Genomic DNA, 12,404 nt, shown 5'->3' with positions numbered 1-12,404 from the left:
AAGAGCAAATTGGATGCTTATCTTGCTGGGATCCTATGACCCCAGCTGACTTGCTGCCCTTTGGGCAGGGGGCCGGACTCGATCTCCCGAGGTCCCTTCCAGCCCTAATGTCTATGAAATCTATGAAACATATTGTTAAACACCACATAGCTTCTGGTGCAAACAGATTTAATTGTGCGTTCAGGTGTCAGCTGATCATAGCCCTCTCTTAGTCTGCATAGATCCTCCTCCTAGAGTCTGAAATTGAGATGGAGTTGGCAGGGGGCAAGAGAGATTCTCTGGGCTCTTGCAGCAGTCATTTAAACCCTCGTCTTTTCAGTAAACTAAACCAGTAGGACTCCAAAGAAAATATACAGAGCAGTAACAATGTGCTGCTCCAGGCCAGGGTGAAATGAAACCACTGCAAGTTCCACTGAATGTGCTTGCCATGCAAAAAAGAAGTATTCTTTATTGGGTTGGTTTTAAAATAACAGTGAACTAGCAGGTTGAATTAAACCTTATAGGGGACTCTAGGGAAGCTTGAACTGCTCACCAGACATAAAGCCTGAGTTGCAATGGCTTCTTTGCTATTTCAACCCAAGGTGGCTAAATTGGGTTTAACCAAACCTGAGTTAAGAACACCCATTTGCCACCTCCTCCCCCCAGTGTAGACATGCCCTTTGACTGAATAAAACATTTGGTCGCCTGTGGTGTAAAATCCATTGTCTCTCCTCAAGCTTGGATACCCAAGCTTCATAGATTTGGCACTAAACCACAAGCTTTCCTATCCCACTCCATCTCTGCTGGGTGAGATTCAGAACTTGTCATTAGGACTGCAGGGCAGAGAGAGGCCTTGATCTTTCAGGGCAGTGCAAGAGACTTGGCACAGACCTGACCAGTGCTCAGAGGTCCAGGAAGACCAGACCAGGAGAGAGCATTTCTGGGAGACCAACACGGCATTCATACATTTTTGCATGAGTGTACCCATTTTATTGCTGTCCTCTTAAAAACCTGAAGGCCTGTTTTGAGAGAGAGGCCCCTTCTGGTGTGACAGAATTGCATTCCGTGAGCAATTCCCACCTGCATTGGAGCTTACAGAAACTGCCACAGCCAAGTAATTATTTCCAGAATGGTTATTCCAATCCTAGAACACCAGGGAGTTACAGCTCCTGTTTTTTTATTAAAAATCATTCTACTGTGGCTTGACAGGCAAAAATTATTTGTAGAAATTGCTTCAGTGCAGGGGATTTTTGGAGCGATGAGATTTATTTCTCTCGCTTGGTCCTTTTTAGGATTCTGTTTAAACCGAACCTTAGTCCTAGGCAATTGCTGGTCTGTCTTACCAATGATTTTGAACATCGATGGTTAGACCCAAGCTAATCCAGTTTGCCTGATCAATTATTTATATAGTTTTTAAATCTGTCTTGGTTGTCGGTATCAAAAATATTTGGTTACACACAAACCATGTAATTAATGTTGCAGTAGGATGAAATTGAATTGTTAGCAGCAGCTTTTCTTGACATCTTCAGTGATCTGTTGCGAAAATGCCTCTTGTGAGGTACAGCAGATGATGATAAAACTCCTACATTTGTCAGGGAGAATAAATCTGGTGAGCTTTTTCAGTGCAAGCTGTGACTAGTCGGACACGTTTCGGTAAGGTAGTTGTTTTTGCAAGAGCGCTAAATGTACAAAACTGGATACTGGTGAAATACTGATGATGTCCACAGGTTACTTAGCCTGTCAATATTGCACGCTGTCAAATGCTCTTCAGACCATCAGTTAAAACTTCCACATACAAAAGAATGACACAGGAGTTCTGCAGTTTTACACAAGAATACACCAGTATTTATGTGTCTGCATGTTGAGGATCTGGCTGCTGACACCCTAATGCCAAAATCAAAAGGCAGAGTACTAATGCACTGCAGCTGACAGTTGAAGTTAAAAATAGATGTGTTCCTGTATTAGCAAGCAGACTCATACCAAGATAATTTGATTCAGTGTTCAGTGATGTGAGGCAGTGCATTTAATCCAGTTTAACTAGTCCTTAGTCACCTAAAATGGAAAAAGTGCACCAAAAATTGGTTGCAGTAGAACCTGATTTTTAAGAATTAACATAGCCAGAGTATAAAATGGAAATAATATGCTGAAAGATATTTGAGGTTATATTTAAAACCTATAAAGTCTGGATATTTTCAGTGTTTATCATGTAGTATAAAATCATTCTTGTTTAAATTCATTTAATGATAGTGAGCTTGTTTTATGAAACCTATTAAACAAATTTTCCCGCTGGGTCACTTCAGTCTTTGGTCATCATAAAAATATTTGTGTATGCTAGTCAGTGTTTGGTTTAGTGAAATATTGGCACATAGGTCTATTGAGTCTCTTTTTAGAAAAACAGAATATAATGGAAAAAGAACATAATTTAGATTAAATAAAGTATAGCTCTTCAAAAGGACCCCACTAATTCCTCTAGAAATTCCTTTAGTGATATGTTCATGGGTCTCAAAACATACAAAGGTTTTTGTTTTATAAATATATGCAATGGTTAAGTCTAATTTAAAAAAAAGAAACAAAAAGCCAAACTGATCAGTAGCAAAATGGATTAATGAAACCTGGAAATCCTAATTTGCGTTTCACTCTTATGCATTTCACTGTGTCAGAATAATGAAAATTTAGTTTGTCAGCTTCACATTTTGGTCCACCTAACCCTGTAAGTTCTTAAATGTTTGGGCTGTAAGACCTTGCAGGAGAGAGAGATTTAAATCGAAACAAGTTACTTTTCACTGATATTTTTAATTTTATAAACACTTTTGGTTTATAAAAATCTTGGACTACAAACCATGCAGGTGTATTTATGTGCATGTGTGAGAGGTGCGGCTCTGGAACAACAGTTGTCAAACTGTACCATTTGTAAGAGTTTCCAAATCTGGGGATTTTTAAAACATAGGAGCCATGTAGAGCTGGTAACGTGATGCTCTGAGTAGACTTTCCCTTCCGTGGGTATCAGATGCATTTAAAGGAAAAGGAATTAATTGTGCAGTGTGCGCCCACTGCTGTGCTTTTTAGAGTTAAAGCTGCCATATGCGCTTGAGGTGTAGATTGTTACCTTTATTATAGCTCCCATTAGACACGTGACCTAGATGTAATTTTCCAAGCTGCCAGGCTGATTCTCTCCCCCAGTTTTTTCCTTGCTGTCTTGTTCCTATGGTAACCATGCACTCTGTCCTTGCAGAGAAACGCTGAAGCTGGCAGCCGCTCAGAAGTCCCAGCAGCTTGCAGCCCTGCAAGAGGAAAACGTTAAACTTGCTGAAGAGCTGGGCAGGAGCAGGGACGAAGTCACAAGTCACCAAAAGGTAGGGTGGCTGGAATGCTTCCTGTTCTGTGCTTAGAGGAGGTTGCCATTTGACGGGATGTGCAACTTGAAGTGATAGGCATGCTGTTTCCACTGATGCCCGTGTTAAATCATAATGCATGTGTGCAATCTCAAGCGATTTAATTTTGGGGCTATGTAAATATATTTGAAAGCCATCTGGATCAGAAGGTTAAAACTACAGGGTGACAGAGTGTTAGAACCCATGAAGAATCCTTTATAAAGGAGCAGTCTATTTGAAAACTTGCAAATAAGTGTAAATGTAACTGTGTTTCTACTGGAAGTATTTCTATTTTTTCAAATATAACAACTCTATTTGATGCATATCCCTCCCATAGGAAGAGACAATGTGACTTTTTAAACCCTACTGTACAGAGGTGATTTCAGGGTGGTTAGAGTGCTGTTCAGAACAACTATTGAGCTCTGTATTAAAATGATGGTGTAAATACACATGTTGACATGCTTAAACTTCTGCATCTCTGGATAACTGAATCTCATTGCATCCAAATAGCTGGTATTAGAGGGCTGGAAGGGCTGGAACAGACATGAGATTTTTTCTGGTGGCAGCATAAGACCTGGAGAGCTCCCTACTGCTTTGCACATGTCAGTAGAATGTTAAAATACTTATTTTGTAGATGGAGCTTAGACATTTAGTACTTGCCCAGAAAGATGCTGGGGCTGCAGCTTTTAACTGTGAGCAATTAAATCTCTATGTAGGACACCTCCAGAGTCATTACTACCCCTTTTTCCTGAAATATGGCTACTTACATTTATTTAAAAAAAAAAAGAGAGAAGAAGGTTTGGGTTACATTTGGTACCTGATCTCTTGTGTCACTCAGGGGTCTAGTTCTAGGTTGTTATACTGTGATATAAAACTAAAGCTATTGGAAGTTGTGTCTGTCTCTCAACCAGGTATCTTTATAGCTTAGACCTTGTATCTGTGTGCCAGAGCTTGTTGTGGCTGGTTTCCAAGCTTCCCTGGGAGTCTCCTTTCCTCCCTGCTGCAACACCTGATGCACCTGCAGGAGTCGAGCAGACTTCCCCAAAGGACCTCTTTCTTGCTGAGGGGTTGAGGATGGATAGCCATAAGGCTTTGCAGTTTCTAGATCCTCCCAGCTGCTGCAACAGGAGTCATATAAGGAATCCTCTATCTTAAGAGTGTTTTGAAAGATAATTGAAGACTATCCCAGACATGTGGGACTTTATCAGTGACTCATGCTCTATCTGAATAGTGATGTGGTACCAGGCTGCTGTCTCCTTAAACAACCAGTGGAAGCTTTCCCCCACCCTTCAAATATTTTCAAAGTCTTTTGAAGGCAACATCTCTCCTTCAGACCAACCAACACTTGAGGCTTCTCAGCACTGGGGCCATCCCATTGATCGAGTCTTATCTTCACTGCGCAGCCCAGATACCCTGGCTTGCACTGAAGAGGTTCCAAGGAGATGGGAACCTTGCCCATGTATCCCAAGGGCACAGACTGCGCCCTTACTTGAGACCGCAGTAGTCCCTGCAGCTTCTGGCTTTATCTGTCCAGAGGATAGTGACTTTCAGAAGTCATGCCATAGGCAGTGTAGTTCACCAGGCCTGATGGAATACTAGAGGCACCGACTCAAAGGGCTACATGCAAATGTTATCATGGTACTAAGAAGCAAATGAAAAATGGTGCTATGGAAAATGCAGATTATAACACTGCGCAACTATTGAATGTGGTTTTTCTCAGCTTAGCATAGTTTAGCTTGAAGTTGTATCCTCTACACTGTTGCATAGCAGAACCGTATATACTTTGCTTAGAGACTGGCTACTTAGAAATGAAGACTAGGGGCCTCCTGAACAATGTTTGGAGTCTTGCCTGGGGGTTCATAAACTACTAACAAGCCTCCATTGAGAGAGAAATGTAGTGCCTTCCCTTAAGAACAGAGTCCCCTGCAGAGCACCTCCCAGATGTCTAGATCAGTAGTCTAAAAAAGCAGCTGTGCTCCCAACTGTGAGAGATTCATCATGAAGCCACTGTGGAAGCAACTTGCCTTCCACAAAAGCTCTAGCTCTTGAAGGCTTGGCATGCATTCCCTACCTCCATTTTACTACCACTTGTTGTACCATACCAGGCCAGTGCTGTTTAGCATTGCTGCTCTCACGTTTCAGGCTGCCTGAGTGCAGGTTCATGCCTTTCTTTAAGGAGGTAACAGTAAAACTGCTCAGGAGCTCCAGCAAGGGGCTGGATACTGCCCGGTTTGGAGTCAAAATGTGGCGAACGGAGTGACCATATCAGATTATGTCGTCTTGTCCCCTTTGTTCTCATGGAGCTCAGGTAGGAAATGTAGGAGCGCCCTCAGGCCAAGTGACACCGAGGAAGAAAATCCATACAAGTGGGTTCTTAATATAGAGAATTGGTAGATTTGATGCACTTTAGATAATAAAATGCTGTCTAAACCAGGAGCAGCAGCCTTGATGTCAAGTGACCATACACATAATTGTCCATATAACTAATTTCTCTCTGTCCAGTGGCTATTATTTAAAATATAATGTAAGGAACAAAATATGGTGATTTTTTTTTGTTTGTTTTGTTTCATTCTGATTTCTTTATGACTTGTAAGATGCAGTAAGAAAGGTATGAAGCACATATTGCAAGTATTTTGAGCAGTCACTATAGCAACCGTATAAATTCTATCAAAAGCATTAGTCAACTGAGTTAGTGAATATGTGGACACATGTGACACATTTACAACATTAATTAATACCTTTTATGAATGATTCATCCTGACATCAAAAGGTTAAAGTGGCTTATACTGCAGATACTGAGGGATTTCCATCTGTATCAATCTATAAATAATTGGCTATTTGTAATTAGTTAAAGGGTTCCCAGTCAGATGGTTATGGTGCTCAGAGCAGGGGAATTTCTGGCTACATATATATTTTGTTGCAGAATTGTAACAAAATTTCAATCCCATGAGTTTTTTAATTTCAGGGGAGATCTTGTAGAAAAGATCTCTTAGTCTACCTTGTCCAGCTCTTTCATCCCTGCTCAATAAGACGTGTTGTGTTGCTTATCTGATGTTGCTGCTTAAAAAGTACGCAACCCAGTTTGGGAGTTGGGAGAAAGTTGAAAGAAAGATGGGATATACTCTGTGGCTGTTCCTTGTACCTTGGTCCATAAAACAGGCTGTTTGCTGGCTCATCCCAGCCAGCCAGGTAGCAGGAAGGGAGGCCCAAACTTTGTGGATAAGAATGCGGAACTCCAGCTTCATCTATCTTTTACCTTCTATTTCTATGCGGTCGTAAATGCTGTGGGATTTTCCAGGCTTGATTGGTGTGGGGGAAGCTCTTACACCCTTGAAGTTTTTCCAAAAGGCAGCTGAAGTGAGAGCGAGGTGGCTGTGCCTGATGAAGAAATGATACCGAGGTTTGGCTGTTATGGGCATGGCTGCTGAAGGATGCGACTTGCAGGGATTTTCAGACTCTGTGGATAGAGAGCCTTGCTTCTGAGAAGTTAGGTCATGCCAGGGGAAATTTAAGCAACCAGGCACTGGACTGTATTGTTTGCTGGTTAGAGGCTAAAGCTGTGTAGGCTGCCTGTGGGGAGCTGCAAATGATGCCTGCAGATGGAGGAAAGCGAGTCCAAAAAGATTCAACATAAAAGGGTTTGATGTGCAAGGTTTTTAATCTAATAGTTTGAGGAAGACGCACAGAAGAGGGAAGGCAATTTAAAAATATATCTTGGAGAAGAAACTTCACAAACAGAATGCAGCTTCTTTCCAAATTCCCCACTTTTCCCCACTTTTCAGTAGTGTATATGAAGCATGATACTCGAAGCAATAATGTAAGCTGCCTCTGCGTAGGAGTGAGACAAAAAATCCTCTGTAACATGGGGCGTGCGCTCTGCCGTCAGTGAAATCTCTATTTTTGACTTCCAGCAGGCTCACAGAAGCATTACGGCAAGCAGTAATCTCACCCTAGCTTGTATTGCTGCTGTCAGAAGGCTCTTTCACAAGGTTGACTTCTCTCTCCCTTCTGCTGCTGTTCTATCAAGGACTTTGACATTGCACCCCAGCACTAAGTCCTAAATTGGGAAGTTGGACAATGCCGTAGTAAATAATCCACGTGAGGAGTGTTTAATATAGGGCTGGATGACAGCAGGCACCCTTTGCTCTCATTTAGTACCTCATTTAAGATCAAGTGGACAGAAGTTTAAAATGTGTATGTTCACAGCCCCTTTGGGTTTTCATTACAAATCTTAGAAAAATGTGATTGGAAACTAAACAGAGGGAAGACATGGTTGCTGCTGTGAGCAGTTTCTTTGGGTGTGTGCCGTTGCCCCTAGCATTCCCCAGAGGGCTCAGTTCAGTAGTATTCCAAACCTTACCAACGCTGCACCCAAGATAATGCTTATTTGGTACTGAAACAAGGACTACTGAAATGTGGAAGGATTTCATTGGATTGGATATTATATAGATTTTTACCTCTCTAGTAAAGTCAGATTTAGTCCACATGCCATTTTGCACTGAACATGGCACAAAAGTGGTGAGCATGGTCACAGCTTTTATTGATAATGAGCCTATAGGTGCCTGAACTCAAGCTCAAATAGTTTGCAGATGCGTACTCATTGAATCAGGCTGAAGGAACAACTGGAGACCATTTTCTGTGCTGACGGGTCCTGGCTGTGTTCACAAGTGTTCTAGTGAATATTCCTGCTCACTGAGCAATTTGGGATCATATCTGTGTTGCCCTTGGAAAAAGCTAATTACTTTTGCTGAAAGCATTTCGTGGTCCAGTAGCTTCTACAAATTTGCATACATTAGGATATGTTAAACTGAAAAAACCATTTGATCCTTAATGTGCTCACTAACTGCTACCTTTTATGTTTGTATGTGTTTTTTTCCTTAGCTGGAAGAGGAGAGATCTGTACTCAATAACCAGTTGTTAGAGATGAAAAAGAGGTAAGCTTTTCCTGATGTGTGTTCTAGTCTAGTCCTATGGAAAATATAGCAAAATCTGATGCAAAATTAATAGTTCAGGGAAAACATGGCTCTTCTTATGCTAGTGACATGTGTTGTGACTTCTGCAGAGTGGCATTTAAGTAATGTTGTTGATGAAACACTAACAAATGTATGCAAACAATATTTTTCGTGTTTTCCTTACTAGAATTTGAATGAAAATGTAATTGGCTTAATAATAGGACATGTTCAGCAGCACTTAACTCTAGTATTTATCACCTCCTGCTCAGCTAAATGTCTCCTGCATTTTACTAATGCTAAACTCTCCTGATTTCAGCAACCAAATAGCTTAGTGGTTTTTTAGTCTTCCTTCAAAAATTAGATGGCTTATAGATCTGACAAGTGTACACACGCAGCCCTAATGAATGGTGTGCTTAATAAATAGCTTAAAATGTTAGTACTGTGCAGGGTCAGGTTATCATTATGAAATGTATATGGAGGCAGCGACACAGCTTTTAGTCCAGTGTTCCACAGTTTGGGGTATTAATTAGGGGAGTGCTTGGTTGTAGTTTATCAGCCCTACTTCTGGCTCCCTTGAGATTGGGTTAGGTTACCAGGGTCTCCCTGTGGGAATCATTATCCAATGAATGTTCTCAGAGTCTAAAAGTTAGTCTATTCCTGATTAATATAATATTTGTAAAGGAAAATTCACTTGAATCCAAGTCTCATGATATGAACTACACTTAAAAATATTTTTGTCTGAGGAAATTGTATAAAGTGCTGGGGAAAGGTGCTGCTTTTCAGAGACCTGATTCTCTGGTTAAAAATGAACAATAAAGTAATACAAATCCCTTTGCCTCTAATTCCCTGTAAAATAGCTTTAATGGCAAAGAGTATCAATAGTCATCTTAAAATTCAGACAGATTCTTAATGTTCCTCTTCTATCTTTTGGCCCTGTTATATTATTTTGGCCCCATAATTTGCTTTCCTTTCGAGTGTGTCCTACTCTCTTACATCTAGCACTTTTCCAGAGACCAGTGTGTATGTCTAATATTACATCAGCAAAGGTTCATGTAGCTTAAGGATCTGATAAGCTGAAACTCGGGTCTTAACTTCCTTCTAGTGATCAGATCTTAACTTTGATCACTAGAATCATCCGATACCTGGAAACACCTAAAATCTTAAGCACAGGACTTTTGGGGAGAAATGAGAAGAGTGAGAGCCTCATAAAATCTATAGGGAAATGCATCTTCAGTAGTGTAAACTGTTATAGTTCATCTGATTTCAGTGACAGTTTAAACTAGCTGTTGATCTTCTCTGGAATGCCTAATACAGAAAGAAATTAGAAGGTTAAATAGTATTGCCTCCATTGCAGCTGATTAAGGTCCATCTGTTGAATACATATTAAAACTCAGATTTACAAGCTCTTTGCAGGGTGGGGGGGGGAACCCTAATGTTTCAAAAGGTCCCTGACACATGCAGAGAAAAAAGGAGTAGGGCCCTGTGATTGACTGTGTAGCCTTCAACAGCTCCTTTGTTTGAAAAACTTAACTTGTAAAACACGAGGCCTTTATAAAAGGGTTACAAGGAGAATGCAATCAACATAGTGTGTCTTAAAATAATTTTGGAGACGGGGATTATAAATTAGAGAGAGAGTATATCAATCTAAACAGATTTTTGTTATAGGGTCCATTCCAGGGTGGAATATACTTCTGACAGTATAGAATTATCTGAAAACGGATCGTAGTGGAAAACTGAAAACAGCCTCAAGGAAAATACAGGGTTCTTAAGTTAATTTTAGGATGGCATCCTCCTTAAATGAGGGATGACACAACATTGGTATATTCTGAGAGCTCCAACTTGGGGAGCTTAGGGAAAACTGAAGGTCATCTTTAAATTCTCCAAGATCATAGTTAGGAAAATATTAGGCTTGTTGCCCCGACAGCAGATATGAAAGTTGTTATCAAATGATGACAGCAGAGGAACAAATAAAAATACAGCTGAGGGTACAGTTATGGGTAGTCTTCTGCAAAGCTGTACAATCAATGACAGTGTAATTAGAACCCATATTGCAGAAAGCAAATTGTTGTCCTTTGGCACACATTTTATTAATAACCCATTTTATAATTTTTGTGGATGTTGTTTCTCGATGGAAGCTGCCGAAAATAGACATAGACATCTGTGCAATCTGTGGGCTGTCTAGATTGCCAAACTTACTCATCCTTGCTTACCTTCCTTTGCTTTTGCTGATACAGATGCACTTAACTTCAGCATCTTAGTAATATATTTGTCAATGATGATTACTCTGTTTCTTGGTATGGGCTATGATATGAAGACCAAAGCAAGCAGCAGAGCAAGAGTCAGTTTTTATGCAAACAATGCAATCCACTGAATGTTAGGATATGCAGATATGACATTAATTGTATGCTACCAGATAAAAGGGTTGGGTTAAAATAAGATCTAATTAAATAAAAAATGTCTCTCTGAATCCTAGAAACTCAATAAAAATACTGGTGATTTATTTCCCTTCTCTCCCCTGCCCTGCCCCACCCCATCCCTTCCAAGATACAGAAGCAGAGACATCTTTTATTTTAATTGGGCCAAGCATCCAGCTAAGAACAATTTCCCCACTTACCTTCCACTTATAAGAGTTCTCTGTCGTTGAATTTTCCATATGAAATATTCCAGTTAAGAGTGACAGAGATTTGATATTTATTAATCTAAAACTAAGGGGGTTCTATGTTACTTCAGCTCATTAGATTCATTGTGGATTGCTAACTGTCTTACTGTCTTTGAGCTTGCGCTATTTATCAATACTCATTTCATTCCTCTCTCTTCCCTTTCCTACCCTTGCTTCCTTTGCTATATCTGTGTGTCTTTAATGGTAAGACTCAAGAAAGTCTATCCACGTTACAATAAATAAATTTTTTTTAAGTAGAGTTGTTGTACATATTTTGGCTGCCTTTGTCCCTCAGTGTCTTGCTTTTGTTTTGTAAAATACTCAGCAGTATATATACATATATATATATATATATCTCTATATTTTTTAAAACAAAAGAAAACTTTCGGTGCAAATTTCGTTCTTCCTTACAGTATTTTGCATTTCTCTTCCATGTTTCTAACATGTGGTTCTTGTTATCTTGCATTTTTAAAGCTTGCCCAGTAACACTTTAAGGTACTTGCTTCATTCTTGGAATTTCTTATTTTTGTAGTAAGGGAAGAATCTGGGTAATTTTATGCAAAAAGTAATCCATGTACCACATACTTTTCACATACTTTGCAGAGTGTAGTTTGCCCCTCCTCATAAAGGTGTTCTTTTCCTGGCATTTTTGGAATGATTGCATAAAATGTTAATAATTTTGCACATCTATGTGCTATATGAAACTCTTGGGTCCTGCTGGTAAGCAGATACTTATGGTCTGGAATGATGAATGTTATGTTAAATGCAACAGTTTTCTCCTTACTGCAGATGGTCATTAAGTGTTATGCACGTAATTTTTCTTGCAAGTCATTTATATATAGCTAATTCACGTTTGGCGTGCATCCTTCAAGTTTAAGTATCCTTAATGCCACTGATATTGCAGGTGGTATTGAAGTTGAGATTATCAACTGGGAGGATTATCTGGGGACGCTGAAAGGGTATCGTGATTCGGATTCAAGTGAAAAGGCTCAATGTAACATACCTATAATATTTGTTGGCTTTCCATTTGTCCTTTAAGAATGTCTGAGTGATCTGTGAATCAGTATGTTCTTCCTAGAGACAATAAGTCAATGGTACAGGAAAGGGGCTTTTAATCTCCTTTTGATTTCTCTCCTCTTGCCTCTCTCCCTTTCTTTGTATAATATATCAGTTAAAAGCATTATAAATATGGCACATATGACACTTATGCCATTATGAAAACTGTCCCACTGGTTTACCTGCCTTTAAGTAACAGACACCCTGCTGCTTATGCTGCATGTCCCCTTTAACTGTTAACACAATAGTCGGATGTCCAGAGTTTTGTGTGGGTGTGGATGGCTGTAAAATTCATAGTGCTTCACGTGGCTTAAACTTGCTTGTTTAGTGCTACAAGTTAGCCAGAACCAGACAAAACATTATATGAGATAAAGGTTTAGCTAGGAA

At 39.9% G+C, this 12,404-nt stretch overlaps 1 protein-coding gene across 13 annotated transcripts in view; it reads left to right on the top strand.

Moving 5' to 3' along the window:
* The window catches only part of CLIP1 (CAP-Gly domain containing linker protein 1), a 68,418-nt gene that overhangs the window by 48,505 nt on the left and 7,509 nt on the right, over positions 1-12,404 (top strand). For 9 of the 13 annotated variants that reach the window (XM_019538745.1, XM_019538752.1, XM_019538743.1 and 6 more), the window contains 3 exons: positions 3,212-3,332; positions 8,232-8,284; positions 11,436-11,456. In XM_019538745.1, the coding sequence (XP_019394290.1) occupies positions 3,212-3,332; positions 8,232-8,284; positions 11,436-11,456 (195 nt within the window). The remainder of the gene's footprint in view (positions 1-3,211; positions 3,333-8,231; positions 8,285-11,435; positions 11,457-12,404) is intronic. The other 4 variants (XM_019538751.1, XM_019538749.1, XM_019538748.1 and 1 more) reach the window with 1 other exon arrangement.

The sequence above is a fragment of the Crocodylus porosus genome, unplaced genomic scaffold (assembly GCF_001723895.1).
Source record: "Crocodylus porosus isolate Cpor-Errol unplaced genomic scaffold, CroPor_comp1, whole genome shotgun sequence".
Lineage (NCBI taxonomy): Eukaryota > Metazoa > Chordata > Crocodylia > Crocodylidae > Crocodylus > Crocodylus porosus.
The sequence above is the reverse complement of the archived record's forward strand: the minus strand, read 5'-3'. Positions and strand labels throughout refer to the sequence as shown.